The 20,120-nt window shown below is 36.0% G+C and overlaps 1 protein-coding gene across 1 annotated transcript in view; it reads right to left on the reverse strand.

Annotated features, from left to right (window-relative positions):
* Positions 1-11,154: 11,154 nt before the first annotated feature.
* Positions 11,155-20,120, reverse strand: part of LOC136031930 (zinc finger CCHC domain-containing protein 24-like) — a 35,346-nt gene continuing 26,380 nt past the window's right edge. The window contains exons 5-7 of the mRNA XM_065711923.1: positions 18,259-18,380; positions 14,922-15,086; positions 11,155-12,616 (exon numbers count right to left, since the gene is read on the reverse strand). Coding sequence (XP_065567995.1) covers positions 12,503-12,616; positions 14,922-15,086; positions 18,259-18,380 — 401 coding nt within the window. The 3' untranslated portion in view covers positions 11,155-12,502. The remainder of the gene's footprint in view (positions 12,617-14,921; positions 15,087-18,258; positions 18,381-20,120) is intronic.

The following is a 20,120-nucleotide window of genomic DNA, read 5'->3' on the forward strand; positions in this document are numbered from 1 at the left end:
AGCATCAATAGACTAATTTAAAAGGAAAATCAGAAGCTTAATGCCGGTCAGGATTTAAAAAGAGCTCTGAGACACAAGGTCCTTCTAAATATTAAAATCCATTAAGATCCGATCACCCACTCGTAAATTAAAAATACCTCATTTTTTCTAGTTTTTCCTCTCTTTTGAGCCCCCAGATGGTCAAACCGGAGAAAACGACTTTATCAAACCAATTTGTACAGGTCCCTGACACGCCTACCAATTTTCATCGTCCTGGCACGTCCAGAAGCACCGAACTCGCCAATGCACTGAATTCCCCCCTAATTCCTCCAAAGAGAGCGGATCCAGTCCAGTTACGTCAATCACGTATCTACGACATTCGCTTATTCTGCCCACCACGTTTCATCCCGATCTCTCTGCTCTAAGCGTTTTCCAAGATTTCGGTTTCTCCCTCCAACTCACCCAAATGTCACCAGATCTGGTCTGGACTTGAAATAAGAGCTCTGAGACATGAGTTCCTTCTAAATATCAAATTTCTATAAGATCCAGTCACTCATTCGTCCGTTACAAATACCTAAATTTTTCTATTTTTTGGGAATTCACACCCCCCCCCCAAAGAGAGCAGATTCAGTACAGTTATATCAATCCCGTATCTAGGACTTGTGCTTATCTTCCCACCAAGTTTCATCCCGATATCTCCACTCTAAGCGTTTTCCAAGATTTCCCATTTCCCCCTCCAACTCTCCCCAATATCACCGGATAAGGTCAGGATTTATTATAAGAGCTCAGAGACACGAGGTCCTTCTAAATGTCAAATTTCGTCAAGATCTGATTACCCATTCAAAAGTTAAAAATACCTCATTTTTTTCAATTTTTCCTCTCCCTCCAGCCCCTCAAATGGTCAAATCGGGGAGACGACTGTTATCAAGTCAATCTGTGCAAGTCCCTGACACGCCTACTAATTTTCATCGTTCAAGCACGTCCAGAAGCACCATACTCGCCAAAGCACTTGAAATCCCCCCAACTCCCCCAAAGAGAGAAGATCAGGTCCAGCTATGGCAATCACGTATATTGAACTTGTACTTATTCTTCCCATCAAGTTTCATCCTGATTTCTCAACTCTAAGCGTTTTTCGGTTTCCAAGATTTCTGTTTCCCCCTCCAGCCCCCATTTCCCCGGATCAAATTCGAATTGAAAATGGAGCATCTGAGACATAAGATCTTTCTATATATCAAGTTTCATTAAGATCCGATGGCCCATTCGTAAGATAAAAATACCTCAATTGTCACGTTTTCCGATTCCCCCTTCCAACTCCCCCCAGTGCCACCGGATCTGGTTGGTTTTTAAAATAAGAGCTCTGAAGACCAAGATCCTTCTAAGCATCAAATTTCATTAAAATCTTATCAACTATTCGTAAGTTACAAATACCTCATTTTTACTATTTTTTCCGATTTTACCCCCCCCCCCCTAAATCTCCCAAAGAGAGCCACTCTGGCCTGGTTATGTCAATCACGTAACTAGAGCTTGTGCATATTCTTCTCACTAAGTATCATCACGATCTCTCTACTCTAAGCTTTTTCCAAGATTTCCGGTTTCCTCCTTCAACTAACCCCAATGTCACTGGATTCAGTCAGGATTTTTGAATTCTGAGACATGAGATTCCTCTAGATATCAAATTTCATTAGGATCCGATCACCTGTTCGTAAGTTAAAAATGAATTACCGAATTAGCACCCCCCCCTCAACTTCCCCAAAGAGAGAGAATGCGGTCAAGATATGTCAATCTAGTATCTAGGACTTAGGCTTATTCTCCCCACCAAGTTTCATCCCGATCTCTCCACTCTAAGCGTTTTCCAATATTTCCGGTCCCCCCGCCTTCACCCAATGGAACTGGATCCGGTCAAGATTTAAAATAAGAGTTTTGAGTTACGAGGTCCTTCTAAATATGAAATTTCATTAAGATCCGATCACTCCTTCGTAAGTTAAAAATACCTTATTTTTTCTTATTCTTCAGAATTAACCCTTCTCCTTCCCAAAAAAAAATCCCCAAAAGAGAGCGGATCCATTCCAGTTACGTCAATCACGTATCTAGGACATGTGCTTATTTTACCCACCAAGTTTCATCCCGATCCCTCCACTCTAAGCATTTTCTGAGATTTCAGGTTTCCCCTTCCAACTCCCCCCAATGTCACCGGATCCTGTCAAGATTTAAAATAAGACCTCTGAGGCACAATATCCTTCTAAATAATGAATTTCATTAAGATCCAATCACCCGTTCGTAAGTTAAAAACACCTCATGTATTCAATTTTTTCCGAATTGAATGTCCCCCCACTCCTACCCCAGATGGTCGAATCGGAGAAACGACAATTTCTAATTTAATCTGGTCTGGTCCCAGATACGCCTGCTAAATTTCATCGTCCTAGCTTATCTGGAAGTGCCCAAACTAGCAAAACCGTGACAGGCCGACAGAATTTGCGATCGCTATATGTCACTTGGTGAATACCAAGTACCATAAAAAACAAGTTTTTTTAACTGAAATAAAGAGGCGGCATTAAAATTTAAAACGAACAGAAATTATTCCTTATATGAAAGGGGCTGTCCCCTCCTCAACGCCTCGCTCTTTACGCTAAAGTATTTTTATTGTTTTAAAAAGTAGAATTGTGACAGAGAGTCAAACTTTAGTGTACAGAGCGAGGCGTTGAGGTGGAGACAACTCCTTTCATATACGGAATAATTTCTGTTCGTTTTAAGTTTTAATGTTGCTCCTTACTTGCAGTTAAAAAAAACTTGTCTTTTTTCGAGTAAGGACGTGGAAAATCGTTATTCATAAAAACTATGCAAAGCAAAAGAAAAAGCTCTAAGATGTCGAGATCGGACCACAGACGAAAGTAGAAGCTGCAGCCCATCCTTTTATAATAACAAATTAAAATCAAAAACTATTGCCGACCAAGACAAACCATCGTTCATCGTCAATCAAAGACAAACTATCGTTTTCCGACGAATCTTTGTCAATCTTCCTTTTTGTCGAATCTTTGTCAATCTTCTGTATTGTGTTAATTGGTAAAACTTTAGGATATATTGCTTTTTTGCTTTGACAAGGCTGTGAAGGCACTTCGTATAGTATTTTGTAGCATAATTCGCACATTCTTCTTTTTCAATAAACGAGCCATACTGGACACATGTCCTTAGTCTATGAAAAACGCTAAAACCTCCGTCACCAATGTACCAAAGATATTGTAACTAGTGAATCTCTTCATTAATGCGAAAACCTTCAACAAGAATGTCTGTCTCCATACTTTTAGATGGACCCTTATAGTTCATGAAGCATACATTACTGACGGGATTTTCCTCCTTTTTTATAGTTCCGAATCAAATATAACAATATTTATTTTTTAATCCCACATATAATTTTTTTTTTTTGTGATAGCCTCAATAATAACCCTAGACATCCTTTGGCTGTGTAGTCATGGCCCTTGCTGTGCTTGTTGCACAGCTTGTGCTTGTGCTTGCTTGCTGTGCATGAAAGTATTTTTTTTACATAGGACAGATGCCTAAGACGCCAAGTATTTCTGATAGCGTGGCATAGACTCCATCTGTTCCCAGAACACCCCACACAGCCTTAAAGCTCATATATCCTCGTACATTGGTATAGCGCTCTGCTGTTCCTTTAGGCTTACTGTCTGTAAAGGTTGTCAAATAGTCTTTTACAGTTGTTGTGGAAGAATCCGGTTCGTTTTTTACGATTTTTTCCAGCCACAGGCACCGAGACTAAGTTGGCAACTAGGCTGGTAAGGTACCACAATGACTCCAATGGACGACACTTTGGTTATACACGCATAACAATCTATGTTTCCGCACTTGAATCTGTTAAGTACAACTTCATTAAGCTCTTCAACAAAATGAACAAGTTCACAATGCAGTCGACGCTAGGAATCATTGTCATGTCTATTCCGTCAGGCAAATGTCGATTCGTCACGGGCGGAGACAATTACTGAGGTGTACTACTTCCTGAATCCTCTGGCTCATCTCTGTGCTGAGTGTTTCCTGTGGCATTAAGAGGGATAAATTTTCTGGATTACCTTGCCTCCTAAAAATAAAAATACTATATCAACAACAGTGACTACTTCTAGTGTATCTAGTGTATTCATAAATTCACACTTTCTAGTCCGGCCAGCTTCTCCAAATAGCCTTTTGGGTTATGTTGACTTTTTAAGGAATAATATTGTGCCTTATTTGTGGTCGTTTCATTTACAACTGTTATAAAAAAAATTGAGATTCGAGGAAGCTTTGCTAGTGATGACATACCCTTAAAAATAGGATGATAAATTTGGTTTTTTTGAGGGAGGAGGGCCGCTTGAATCCCAGATCCCATAAATTTTAGACCATCCCACCTTTTCCGTGTCCTCCACATGTCCAAACTTAGCACCTTCTTCATGGTATCAGTCTGCACATGCTCTTACTTTTTCAGACAGCATAATCCATCTAACGTAATTCAGTAATGGTACCGATTCAATTCAGAGTTTGCTAACCAGCCAAATAGATTGAAGACCCCCCTCCCCCTCGGTCCACTTACGACGCGTATGCCTTTGTCTATTATCGCTTTTACGTGATTTTCCTGTTCCATACACAGGACGTGGATAATATTCTTTTAGACGTAATCTAAATAAGATATCTAAAAGATTCAGATATAATCTAAATTAGTTCAGTATTGGCCTTATAAAAAAACTATGTTGATCAATTTCAGAATCATCAATTACTATAAAAAAAAAATAGACGCGACTGAGGCCGGACCCAACGACAATGTTTTCTTATAAATGAAATGACGAACAATTACCGAAGAATGGAGGGAGAGAGAGAGAGAGAGAGAGAGAGAGAGAGAGAGAGAGAGAGAGAGGAGAGAGAGAGAGAGAGAGAGAGAGAGAGAGAGAGAGAGAGAGAGAGAGAGAGAGACAGAGAGACAGAGAGATAGAGAGAGAGAGTTTGATAACTAGCCAAAGAGATCTATTGCCCCACCCACCATATTACGACGCGTATGCGTTTTTCTGTTATCAATTTTACACGATTTTTCTTGTTCCACATATAGGACTTGAATATAATCATACAGATATAATCTAAAGAAGATATCTAGAGGATTCGAATATAATCTAAATAAATTCAGTAATGGCCTTATAAAAAAAGTATGTCGATCAATTTTATAATCATTTTTTACTAAGAACAACAATATTAAACGTGACTGAGAACGAATTAAATGACATATTTTTTTTTTTACAAATAAAATATAAACAATTGCCAAAGAATGGAGAGAGGGAGTTTACTATTTATGCCAAGATGTTTAGACCCCCCCCCCCCCCCGATCAAGGTGTGACGTATATGCCATCGACTATTACCGCTTTTACACGATCTTTCTTGTTCCATATATGGGATTCGGATATGATCTTTTGGTCTTTTAACGTATTTCCTTGCTCTTGCTGAATTGGTCTTTCTTGCGCCCTTATTTCGCTTTTGCTCTTTTTCTTTTAACAAACTTGCCACTTCGGTGAATTATTGGCGTCTTTTTCAAATTGATCCCCTCCCCCCTCCCAAGAAAAATGTTCTAGACCTACCTTTGCCGTTGGTTGGCTTGGGACAGGAACTTAATTTCTTCGGACCCAATACCCCTCTCCTACTCTCCCTGGCTAATGTTTGTTGTCTTCAACCGTTTCGACAATGAGGGTAATGCCATGGCTGTATTTTATGAGCTATTACGGTGTAACTTGCCTCCCCACGATCATGAGGCCTAAAACTGCTAGGCTACCGATCAAAAACTGAACCAAATTCTTAATCTGAACAATCAAACTACTTATGATTTATGTACTTACCGCACTTGTTTTAGATTAAGCCATCCTTGTTAATCTTTTTCCTCTCCTGGTCATTTTTATATGATTCTCTCAGCAGACAAACTTAAATTAAAGACAAGTAGCAGTGTCGCCAACGCTTTGGAAGAAAAAGTACTGCAAAACGCCCTAAAATTGTTACCACTGATCAAAAAATTGTACCATATCTATTTTTAATGCGTTTTATGCTACGGGCAAGACGAAATCTTTTTTTTTCGCTTTGCACAACACGTGGACGATCGGAAAATTACATTACAATATAGAGAACAAAGTATCAGATACAAAGATATTTGGGAGACCTCCTTTCCCCTGCAGAGATCACTTTAGTGTCACTCCTCCAAGCAGCCGCGGAACTATTTCGTACTTACCGTACAGATGACTGTGCTGCTTCACGCTATATTATGACCGCAAAAGGCCAACAACGGGCACTTAAATAAATGTGTAAAGGAAAACTTAAAACTCTAGGAGAGAAAACAAATAAAAACTACAATTTCTCCGCTCGCTGCGTCCTGGCGCCCAGTAAAATCTTATTGTACAATATTGTACCGCATTTTGTAAAATGTACCAGGAAATTTGTGATTGTACCAGAATGTACCTTTAGAGGTGAAATGTACCAAAATGGTAAAATTGTACAGCTGTTGGCATCTCTGACAAAGTAGACAACTAAACAAAAGTATGACCCGTCCTTGCCTCGGGTATGTTTCCAGCAGGGGATGTAAAGTGGAGTTATGTTGGACAGAAGAAACAGAGTAAAAATTTAATTTTTTCATAGATATATATATGAAATTAACGAATCGAATTAGAAAGCCGAAAAGTTTGGAATAAAGTAAATAAAAATTTGAAGTTAATTTTGACTTTTTCGCTTTTATCCATGCAAGAGTCTAAAATATAAAAACACAAAAACAATCTTAGAGGAATAAATTAAAACAATCTAGAATTTTCAATCTTGGCAACTAATTTTAAAAGTTTTTTTGAATTTATAGTACTTTCGATTGCTTCAAATTTTCCATTTTTTAGGCTCTAGACCTTTTTTTAAAAAAAGCTATCAGGATTCACATTGGATTTTTTTTTATTTCCTGGGAATTAAATCACAAAAAAGGCCAAATTTTAGATCCTTTTCAATAAACACTTGTGCAAAATTTCAGTTTGCTGGTATGTCAGGTCAGAGAGCAAGATCTCTTTCGTAGCATAGGAAAATTAACATTGCAATGGATTTAGGGACTTTCACCTTAAAATAGCACCTTCGCAACACTCGCCTATCAGAATCAGTAGAAATACCCCAAAATGGGCTTAAATATAAAATATGCAGGAGAGCCACACTATTATATATTCGAGAAAGAGCTTTCTATTTCAGATTAAGCTGTGATGTGACCACACTAGCGTAAGCAATTTTAAGATTGCGTTCAGTATTCTGAAGCAAAATCTTTCGTGTGTTCTAAATCGAAGACCCAATCGGGAGACCTGTATATGTTAATACAGTGGTGGGTGCCACCATCACTATAACCTAGACAGATACTATTGGGACATAACAACCGTGTAAATTAAAGAAGAGGACCTGGGACTTCGCAGTATTCCTAATCAGTCCTATTTATAAATATCTATCATATAGGTTATCAAAACTCCGTTGAAGACTAGCTATTGACCGGCACAGATTTAACAGATGGTCCGCATAACAAAGCACTAATGTATACATCACTTTTGAAATGAATTTAATAGGTAGGCCAATCTGCGCAGGAAGAGACGCGTTGTTGTAGATAATCGGTGATGTGATGGCTCCTTGCTTTATTCCGACGAGTGCAGGGAGCACACTATCCAAAGTACATTTCCCAGCTTCAAGCGAACTTTTATATGCCTATACATATAATATAATGGGAAAGTTACATCTAGACTATCACCACGGCTATGCAACTCAAACATAGCCTGCGAGTGCATAAGGGAACCAAAAGCATTCATAACATCGTATGCTCCGAGAACTAGAGTGCTCTCAGAGGCTTCTGTATCTCTCAGTTTATTACAGAGACTTCTAAGAGCAGGGAAGCAGCCCAAACCCGACTGGAACCCGAACTGGAATGGTGGCATGACACACTTTTCTTTTAAGTGGTCAACAATCAGAAGCTCAAATAGCTTTGTGGAAACGCTGGATACAGTAACTAGCCTCTATGATGAACATAATGATTTTAGTTTAATCTTTTTTCAGAATTGGGCTAATCAGTCCAATGCGCAAACTATCCGAAACGACACCAACATTAAAAACCTTTTGAAAAGTAATGCAGGGTGGTGATAGAGGAGGTCACTAGCGGCAACAAAATGCTCAGCACAAATACTGCCGGCGCCAGCCAAGAATTTCTTCTTTCTAAGCCTCAACACAGCCTCCTTAATAGCAGACAGTTATCACAATAGAATTTGGTTTTGACTAAAATCAAGCAACGAAGCCATCTCACTATCGAAACAAGTTTCAACACTGAATTTCAACTACATCCCCAAAGCTCCTGAGATATCGCGGAATTGCTGTTTTAATAGCCCAGATGTCCGTCTGTAAATTCACCTCTGCCTTTCTCCGGTCCAAACTGGAGGGTTATTTGACCCCCAGCATCTCCTAGACGTTTTAAATCGAATTGCTGTCGTTCTTGAGACGTAACGGATTCCTTATTTTGTCAGGGTGGATACAGTGTCCGTCTATTTACATCAGTATTTCATTGTGAATAGATTTAGGCTCACCGGGGCTTTAGGCAGAGTTTTTAGGCAGATTTATAAAAAAATCTTATACGAGTCTTGAACCTTCTCTACTACCTCCTTCAAGATATATTCCTAGGTCCACAGACCTTCCCATAAAAAAATACCTGAAAGATTCATATTGATCTCTATAGACCTCCCCAAAATACTGCAGATTCGCTTTGATTCCCATCGCTGCAAAATAATTAAAAACACTTAAATTGACAGAATACAAAAATATTAAATCCTCCCCCCCCCCCACACCAAACCTTAAATGTTCTGGGCTGGTCTGAAAAATAGTGTTTTGGCTCTTTTTGGTGTCAAACTTTGGGGGGGGTATTTTTTTAGGGGGGAGTTACCATGAAACAATTTCGTTTTTACTTTGAATTTCTCTTGGGCCAGGGACTTAAAGTTCTAAGTTTCAAACTAATCAGCAACAAAAAATTAATGGCCCCTCTCAGGACCTATTAACCCACCCCCTCTCTCACAACATAGTGCGGGGTCTTTTCAACCCACTCTGAAAGTGTCCAGCCACCAAGCACCCAAAATCAAATACGCCCCCCCCCCTTTACACTATAAAATAAATAAATGAAATTGGTAATTCACGTAATTCACGGCCCTTATCCCGGAGCCATAGGGTCATGTCATCCCTGGAGGCTTATTCTTGGACCTTTAAACCATTTTCAGAGAATGAATATCGGAAACCTTTAATCTAGATTCATGGGGGTTAAGGAAGCTGAGTAGTGAAAAAGATCAAGGTAGGAAGGCTTGTTGTCGTCCAGTCGTCTTTGATGACTCTCTCCCAAGTTTCTACGACCCCCCTTTCTATACGAAGTGGCTAAGAAAACATGCAAATAAAGAAATAGTACATGAAAGGTATTTGGCTTTTTACTTTGATAGTTGTACAGCTCTGCAAATGAAGTGAAAAATCAATCGGATAAACAAATTCTTTCAATTCAAGCAATCTACATAGTTTTCAGCGAAGTGAAAATGAAGCTTTAGCCTTTGTAATAGCGTGAGAGATGCTGGAACCACTTTTTTTAAAATTGTTACTATTTGTTTGAAGTTTGGCTTCGTTGTTGATAGTAATTTCTGTTAGTTTTATCCTTTGAGCTAGCTTCTTTTTTTATCTAAATGCACCTTGAGAAAAATCAAGATATTTTAAAGGTTTTGAGGGTTTTTTTTCAACTTTGAGTCTAGACCCCTGATTGTGAATTTGAAACCCTGGATTATTTCTCTTAGGCAACTAAAAATGCGTAAACATTTTCTTAGAAATAATATACTGACGTAAGAGCTCTATTGGAATGTGGTACCGGATTTAAAATTAATCAATCCTTAAGCAAATAGGTTTGAAAACAACTGATTATGAAATCTTCTCTCTTAGTATTATTTGTTGCAAGACCTGTCATACTTTATCTCAGAATTTTTTTCTATTCAATATTTACAAAGCGTGTCGGATCAATAGATTCTAATTTAACAGTCCTAATGTTAGCAACTTCAAGCGCAAGTTATGACTATTAATAAATTTCTCTCAAGGGCGAGATCATGCTTGTAGTCTCAAGCGCAAGGGTTTTTATAGAGCTTATATATGAAAACTATGTATATAGAGCTTAGAGGCATAAATTATAAAATCGACTTATCTTGTCCTACCTACACCACCTGACCTTAACAAGAAATATATATATATATATATATATATATATATATATATATATATATATATATATATATATATATATATATATATATATATATATATATATATATATATTTATATATATATAAATATATACATTTATATATATATACCCACGGTCACCCATATTGGAGGGAAGGGGTGCAGGAGGCCCCATCCCCTCAGGCGGAATGACGCTGCCTCATATTTTTATACTTTTGTTTTGAGATTTCTATTATACAGCATTGGAAGTGCTAATTGGACCAGGTACGCCCCCCTTTAATTCAGCTTATGAGCACCCTTGTATTTAGCTCTTCTATTCTTGAAAAATTGTGGAAAATTTTTTATCCTATTCCAATCGCCCTTGGGCTGGAGCAGTAGTTCTTAAAGCGTTAAGAACAAAGAAGCCAAACTTTAATGTAAAGATTAGGGGGTAGATGAGGGGGAAACCCCCTTCACAAAAAGACTAGTTTCTGTGCATTTTAAGTTTAATGTCACTCTTTATTTTTATTTAAACAAACTTTTGTTTTTAGTTTAATCAAAACATAACGATTAAATAACTCAAGATTTTCATCGACTATTATATCGCTTATTATCGGCTGATATTATTGGCTTTATAGACTATAAAAGTAACTACGTAGTAATAAAAGAAGTACAAATTAAAAACTCTAATGGAGAGTGATGGTTGTTAGAAGCCAGTCACACGCAAAATCCCAGCGTATTAATGGAATTTTTTTTCATTTTGAATTTATTCCATATAACCCGCCTTTCTTATGTTTTCTTCAAATTTCTTCGCCCTCAAATTTCCTCCTATCCCCGCCCTTGGATACATAATGATCCATACGTACTTGTTTAGAATAATCTTGTCATTCCCAATCCTCGTAGCAGGGATAATAATTAATAATAAGCAAAATGTAGCCTAAAAATTAACGTTTTATTCGAAATTGGTAATATAACATTATTTTGAAAATTAGCTGTGTACAGCACATAAGAATTAAAAAGATAAAACACATTAAATAAATTGCCATACTTTAAAAAAAATCTAATGAGAAAATAAACAACTTTTCTTTGACTAGAATTCTGAGAATAATATTATAGCATATTGATGGTATGATTACAAACTTTTCACAATACACCTGGGTACATATATATAGTGTACCAAGGAAATTCCTAAAGCAAAAATTTCTTATTTGTTCTATTGCATTTTTACTTATCACACTCACAAAAAAAAAGAAATTGACTGATGACACCAACTCTTACAGATGCGAATCATCGTTAACTATATGTTGTTGGGAAACAATATGGCCTCCATAATGAAATACATAATAAATACATAAATATATAAATACATATCTGAATAATATGATAACTAAGGGCTCTTGCACATCTCTAGGTGATTTTTCACGCAAGCAGCTTTGAAGCCCAATATTTGGCTTTAAAAAGCTGTTTATGCAATGTCGATGAGAATCACTCTCAAAATTCAATTATCAAATACAAGTGAGTCCAGAATAATCAATGGATACGTTTTCTCCTCACAGCTTTTGATCCCTGTGTGGATATTCTGACAGATTACTTGGATATGCTGGTTTTTAAATGAATGAATTTGACTAAGAGAGCTTGAACGTGGAACCTACAAAATAAGCACGGATAGCCAAATACCAGACGATTTTTCGCAGGGACTTGGGTTATCAAATGATAAAAAACGTCTCTTTAGGATATGAATTTTCAATTTTTTTCCAAGAGTCCTCCAAGCTATTGTGAATTAATTTCTCCTATGTACTTTCTTGCATGCAAGCAGGACACTAAAATCATATAAACATATTTTGAGCTTCCCAAACAGTGAAATTAAGTTTAATTTTGGCTTCAAGCATAAGTAAACCCTAAGAATAAAGTCAAAAATAAAAATTAAAAGCATTAAATAAAGTTTCATAATCAGTTTTAAAGCATTGAGAATAGATTTAGTACCTAAACACTTACCAGATAACACAAAAGAAACATTACAACACACGAATAAGTAAACTGCAGGACGAATGGTGGCAACAATGGTAATAGACAAGAAGCAAGTAAGAGAAGGGGACCCCAACCATATTATTTACGTCTGTAAAGCTACAATACATCCGATAGCTAATTTAGGGTTATAAATTAAGACTATATAGCACCTCAAAAACCATTTTTCTTCATATGTCGGACTAATAGTTTTGTGTCGACGGGCGGACTTTTTTTTGGGGGGGGGCGTATATTACAATGTTTCAATAAAATTAATTTACTGAATTCGTCGGCAATAATATCCAAGAACTCGACACTTTTCACAGAGATGCTGGGGATGCACTTTAGATTGGTCAGAAACGTCAAGCCCATCTGGTTTCTCCAAAGGTCGCTGGAAATAAAGAATGGAAATTCACTCAAAGTTTAATAAACAAGTAATAATGAATCATCAGGTTCAAACAAAAATGTTGAAATATAAATATAACAATGTGTTCCAAGGAAATGGTTCTAAGATACATTTTAAATGAAGTTTATACGCCAGTTTAAATCCAAACATTAAATAAAGATATAACAAGCTGTTCCCAGGAAAGGGTTCTCAGATACTTTTTTTATTAACTAAACTAACCCAACGTACATAATTTACATTTAAAGAATCATTCAACATTACTGTTAAATCATGTTATTAATATTATCATTGTTACCACGTACTTTGCGTATTTGGTACGTAATAGGTGCCAAGTATTGTTAAAGGATAATAACAGTGACATACATATTTATATGTTTCTCTGATTATCGATATTTCAAGTTTTAGCAACGATATCTGACGATTTAGAGTTAAACAGAAAATGTAAATAGTTATATTTTAATGAACATACTTATCCAGAAAAAGGATAAAAGTTAAGGTTAATGTAGACATGTTAATATTCAAAGCAAACACGTATTTAGGCGTGCTCACTTCAAAGAATAACACTTTCAACATCTTCTATAGCGGTTCTTGATACCAAAACTTTAAACGTTAACTTTAACTTTAAACTCTGAACTTCAAACTTTTAACTTTAAACGCGAAACGAAACTGCTTACAGTATTTGTAACAGCAAAATATACTATTTTTGGTGATCCTAAATGCATAAAAAATTTTCATTCGTAATTGTTCATCAAAACTTATTACGAAATGAAAATTTGTATAATTTAAGAAAAATTTGTTAAACTCCTCACCAAAAGGGGTGCGATGCTGATGAAAAATATAAAATAAAACTAAGCGTTTACGAAATCCCAAAGGCTTTTTTTCTACAATATATAAATATTTTTACTTTTCCACAGTAGAATGGTCATACATTTGCGAAAGAGTAGTCATAGGTTCCTTAAAAAGAGGGTTAATTCGAATGAAAATTTAAATATCTACTGTTCTTTTTCAGCTACCAAAAAGATCACATCACAGTAAATTGCAGAAGTATTGCATTTTGGACAAGAAAACATCCATTCTGGCTTGGACGGGGCTTCATGACATTTTTTCATCGATTAAAAATTCTGAGAACTATAGAATGGGTGTATATACAGTCTTTTTGACTGACAGGCAACATTGACGTGCAGTATTACTATCCGTCCCTAAGTATGCATAGAGTCTATAAGAAATTATGATAGATCATACGGATTGTAGTTAAAATAGACCGTATAAAACTAACAGCTATAGAGTACTGCATACTTACGAGTCATCTTTTAGTGCGTTGGCCAATAGATTCTTTCATGAGGAGTGGGAACAAAAAACCTTAAAAAACATTTTAGTTACGTATTTTCTCATTCACTGTAAAATTTCCATTTTCGTTAAATTTTCTCTAACTCGGTATAGAATATTTGTGTGCTTTATAAAAGATACGGAAAATTATAGTTTTGGTACCCATAGATAGTGAAGAAATCTCACCAGGAATTCACCACCCCCCCCCCGTTCTCCTACATAGAGGACCAAAACACCTACAAGAATTCCATCAAAAATTTAAACAGGCCACCTCTTAGACTAACGGAGGCTTGCCTTCCCTCAGAAAATATAGGTGGTTCTCTATTCTTAAACCTGGTTCTTAAACCAGGTTGCAAAGTCAGACTTAATCTCTGGGAACTTCTTTTTATAAGGGAATCTCTGATATAATCACCATGTAAGCATTTCAAATTTAAAAGTCTGAGGTAGTGAGGTAGTCTGGGCCAATTGTAAAAGTCTGAGTAATTTGAAGATAGATGATTGAAAAATATCTTTAGGAATCAATAAAATAAATTAAAATAAATTGAAAATACATTCTCCAGCCCTTATAATTCACGAATTTTCCTCAACTTATACCAGCCAAAGAACTTGAGAAACAAAAATGATTTCAATGGTCCGCTTAAGTGAAGTACAGCCCCTCCCACTTTTTATTATTAATAGCAATAATTAACAGTTATGTTTTATATTGGCAACGTTGCTTCTGCTTTCTGATAATTTGAATTTATCACTGTCACGGGCTTATCTCTATGACTTTAGCGTCTAATTTATTTCCTCCCAATTCCCTTGTATTGTTGCCAAATAACTTTTCCGCTGATCTTTTACTGATTCTCGTATTTACTTTGTTTTTCATGGCTGGTCCGTCTCTAGGTTTTCCATACTTCATGGAGTTCAGATTTGTAATTAGTAAAGATGAACTGTTTCTGAATTTAGCAAGACAAAAACTAACTTGTTTCTGAGGGTAAACATTAATATGACACTTAATGCATTCTTGTCCACAATTTGCCCAAGAGTTGCCAGACATCCACTTTCGTTTGCACTTTGGACATTTGTACTCGCCAAAACATCGCTTTTTGCCCTGATAAGGGGTAAGACCTTCGCCCTTCGGACGCGCCTGTAAAACAAAGAAAAAATCACCGAATTAAATTAAAATACTTATTGAGGGTAGCGTTTCAGTTTCTTGGTTTTCTTCGTTTTTTTTATCCTCGCTATCTTTTTTTATACCAGTATTATTCTCATACCTTGTAAAGAGGTTGTGTGTATGTATTTTACTTGAATCCCGGTAAAAATACAAATAATGACTTAATTTCACGGACCCTGGTCAAAGACAACGGCACAAACATCAAAGAAAGACTAAAGAGATACTTAGTCTTATAAAGTACATGAGTCATACCTTTCCAATAAAGTGACAAAACTAACAAAATTAGTGCTAGAAGACCATATCTTTGAACGATAGTTCAAAGATATTTGACCATATCTTAAACGACAGTTAGATTCAAATCTAACCTGTAGCGACTCATGCTTTATAAAAGGTTTTTCACCTTTGGAGACAAGCTGAGTTTTTAATTCGAGCTGTTTAACTAGCTCGAGAGTGTCACATGTTTGTCTTCAGTTTCTTTTAACTGAGCTTCAGGCGTTTCCCTTGACGGAAAAGCATCATTTAAGCATAATGCTGATTTAATCCAAACGTAGATACTTAACAGTGCTGATATTCTTAGAAAACTCGAGAATATTCTCTTTTGTCAAACCTTAGTCTCATGTCATTGTTTATATCTGTCTAATGTTATTTACTACCCAATTATATGTAGGAAGTAAATATAATGTAGGTCAGCTATTTACCCAATTATATACTATACTAGCTGTTGGGGTGGCGCTTCGCGCCACCCCAACACCTAGTTGGTGGGGGCGCTTCGCGCCCCCCCAAGCCCCCCCGCGCGCGGAAGTCGTTACGCGCCATATTAGTTACGCGCCATTGTAGTTGTGTCCCTATGTCCCACCTGTGAATATATATATATGTTTTTAACTACGTAAAACTTGCGAATATACAACATTCTTTGCTGTCCCATTGTCTGTGCATATAAATAGATTGTCAGGTTTACCGACTCTTGAACATGCAACATATAATGGTCCAAGAGAAAACAATCCGTATTCAGATCTATACCTCATGATTCTAATGATTGCCCTTGAGCTTTGTTGATGGTGATTGCTAATCGACCATTCCCTGAGTCGCCATCGTCATTTATATATCCCCCTGTGCGACCCGGCGTCCCCTTTGTAGTTATGTCCCTGTGTCCCGGTCGTCATTTATATTCCCTGTGTCCCGGTCGTCATTTGTGTCCCGGTGTTCGAGTCTGTGATTTCTCTTTGAGTGTCCCGGGCGTCATTTATATTCCTTGTGTCCCGGTGTCCCGGTCGTCATTTATATCCCCCTGTGCCCCCCGGCGTCCCCATTGTAGTTGTGTCACTGTGTCCCGGTCGTCATTTATATTCCCTGTATCCCGGTCGTCGTTTGTATCCCGGTGTCCCGGTCTGTAGTTTTTTATTAGTTTTTAGTTTTTTTTAGTTTTTGCCTTTTTTTAGTTTTTTCAGTTTTTTTTAGTTTTTAGTTTTTTACCTTTTTTTAGTTTTTTTTAGTTTTTTGGCTTTTTTAGTTTTTTTTCTTTTTAGTTTTTTTGTAGTTTTTACCTTTTTTAGTTTTTTTCTTCTTTTGTATTAGTGTAAAATAATTCAGACGTCATATGCGGACAAATACGACGTCACTCGACAGACAGACAGACAGACATAACCCACAAACAACTTATTTTTATATATATTTATTCATATTTTTTTAGTTTTCTTTTTCTCTTTTATTTTTCAGTTTTTTCCTTTTTTTTAGTTTTTTTCTTTTTTAGTTTTTAGTTTTCTTTAGTTTTTTACCTTTTTTTAGTTTTTTTTAGTTTTTTTAGTTTTTTAGCTTTTTTAGTTTTTTTATTAGTTTTTATTTTTTTTGTAGTTTTTGCCTTTTTTTATTTTTTTCAGTTTTTTTTAGTTATTAGATTTTTACCTTTTTTTAGTTTTTTTTAGTTTTTTAGCTTTTTTAGTTTTTTTTTCTTTTTAGTTTTTTTTGTAGTTTTTACCTTTTTTAGTTTTTTTCTTCTTTTGTATTAGTGTGAAATAATTCAGACGTCATATGCGAACAAACATGACGTCACCTGATCCATCCACAGATCCACAGACAACTTATTTTTATATATATAGATTAGATAGTAGCCTACACATAATGTAGGTTAGCCATTTATTATTTTCTAGGAAAAGTTTCTAAAATTTTTGACAATGCAAGCACATTAACATGGAAAAATTTCGTTCGGAAACTCTCAATTCATCTAGAATAACCACTACTCAAATATTTTGAATAGTTTACATAAATAGCATATAAGGGAAACAGAGAAAAGTAGTATGCTCCAGATGTTGATGAAATATGGTTACCAGCTTAGCCTCCAAATTAAGGACATTTTACGGTAAACAGGCCAATTTAAAGTTTAAAACAGGATGTGGAGGCATAGAATATTTGAGAGTCCATCAAAAGCAGCTCAAACATGGCGAAGAATGAGATCTAGAACTAGTACTTTTCAAAGAGGTTGTAAATGTCTGCTTGATTCTTTCTCTCAGATTCAAACTCTTTGGCACTATTTATAGCAGTAAATTGGATATGAGATTTTAGTTTCTTAAATTTGTAACAAAGTTCGGAAGTCATTCACTCCTCATCAACCCACCGGTGTTTAGTATTTGTAAGTATTTCATCAAAACAAAAGATTAATTACATTTAGATATATGGTTACAGTTCAACAGCAAAAAAAGGGGGAAAACCGATCTTGCTGAAGGAAACAATTTATTCTGAGAACTAAGGTTATCCTGAGTGAGATGTATTTTTGGAAATAAGTACCTTTGATCAAGAAAAAGTGAAGCAATAAAGAATGAAAATCTTAGAGGTTTTGCGAATCGAACGGGATTCAAAATACTAACTGCATAAGCGACATCGTTTTACATTAAAAAAAGGAAACAAGTTCGGCTCGACAGAGAAATTTTTTAAGCAATGGCAGTATATCATTATGAATAGGTAGAATATTGGCTGAATGGAGTAATTTGGGGGTTGGAGTTTTTTTCCTTTTTTGGTCACGATGCTAGAATCATAAGTTCTTAATTTGAACACGGCAGATAAAAACCTGAAACATGAAGCTTTATTATCTAAGCCCTCTAGTTCATTTCATATAGCAATGGACAATTATAAAAGGATATTAAAAAAATACCTGGGGACAGTCTTTGATGTAATGTCCTTTCTTGAAACACAAATGACAAAGGTAAGTTAGTGGTGGGCGCTTCATTTGCTTTGGATCTAAGCTTAAATCACTGAAATGATCAGCCAGGTGGTCTACAAGGGATAAAGGTAAAATTATAATTAGGATGGTTATTTTCTTCCTAAGATAGATTAAATCATATGAAGTTTTCAATTCAATTTTTCTGGTTTATCTCATAGCTCTTAGTAAAGGCTTGAGGCTAGGTCTACTTGATTCAATTCTTGCTATTAACTGTTTAGAATTTTCAAGAGCAGCAACCGTCTCCTTGAATATTCATATAAGCCTGAAATGGCCCTGTTTCAATAAACTTGACAGAGTTGGACAGCGAGCCTTCAAAATCTTTAATAGGATATCTTTGAAAAGAAACTCCTTTTGTCAAAAAAGTATATTGTGGTTCCTTTTTAACAGTATTCTGCAATTTTATATTTTGTTCATCTAAGGAGCAGCAAGATTAATTGGGGAAGGGATATTTGCACCATATATTTTCCATCCTTTTCCCTTTCCTAGATGTGTGAAAATAATCTTTTTGGGGGTATTTTTGTTAAAGCCCCGTTTTTTGGCAGTTGTACTAAAAAAAATTGGCAAACAACAAAATTGTCCTCCTTAGACTTGAAAAATTGAATTTACTCGACTTCCCCCTATATATTCGTGAACTGATACCACTTCTAGGGAGGGGTTAAAGTCTGCTACTTTCTTCTGTAGGGACCTTTATTTAGAGTCCAAGCCTAACTTGCTGTTTTGTGAACAATGAAAGGATTATTAATCGGCATTAGAAAAGCGATTAACTTCAACTGCTTTTGACTTAATCATCAACCTCAAAGACGAAGTTGTGGCACAACACCATTCCAAGTCGAAACTCTAGTGCCAATGTTCATAAATATGAACAGTCAATAATTTGGACACTTCGAAGGCTTTTCGACAATTTTTTTGGAGGGAGGGGGCACCGGGTGCCCCAAATATCGAATCTCTTACCTACTTTTTTCGATTGGCTTGAAGCTTTCAAGAATCCTTTCCAGAGCTAAGGGGAACTAGAATATTTTGAGGGGAAGAAGACTTTTAGGGAGCCTAGAAATGGGTCAAATAACTTACTGCCTCCAATCAGTTGGAAAACAACAGCCGTAAGTCCATGACCTAATGAGGACCTAATTAAAAAAGAATTTAGGGACAAGTTTCCCCCCAAAAAGGGTAGAAAAACTACTTTTTCGTCGACTCAAAACCCATTTTTATAAATCCCTGATTCAAGAAAGCCCCAGTTGCGCTTGCGCTTTACTGAAGATAAAATACATTTTACACATTTTAACCTTTATAATTACAGCATTGAAAAACAGAAATTGGAGAGACTTCCAAGAATTAATTTCGTAATACTTAAACGATCAGTCTACTTTTAATCGTGATTTCCTTCAATGTTTATTATTACCGTGATTTCCTTCTTTTTATTGATGTTTTAAAGAATAAAAAACACACTGTTCAATATACATATCGTTTTAGAAACATAAATGAGATTCAAGCCGTTAACAGACTTTGAGAAGGAAGGAGCACCCCACCCCAAATTATTTGCAGCAGCTCTTACTCATAAACCATAGGTGTTATGTACTCAGTAAAGCCCAGATCATGCCTTCAAAAGGTTTAGTGGTGTGGTTGCCTTACTTTTATTTGTGAAATTTTTGTTCGTTCAAGTTTGACTTAACTTTTATTTACACTTCTCTTCATTTTAGGATTCACCTATTCGTCCACATCAGTACCTGTTAATTCTTAGGTTTGATACAACTATTCATTTTAGTCTCTGTTTGTTTTTCCATTTCATTTAATAATTC

Source organism: Artemia franciscana, chromosome 10 (genome assembly GCF_032884065.1).
Source record: "Artemia franciscana chromosome 10, ASM3288406v1, whole genome shotgun sequence".
Taxonomy (NCBI): Eukaryota; Metazoa; Arthropoda; class Branchiopoda; order Anostraca; family Artemiidae; genus Artemia; species Artemia franciscana.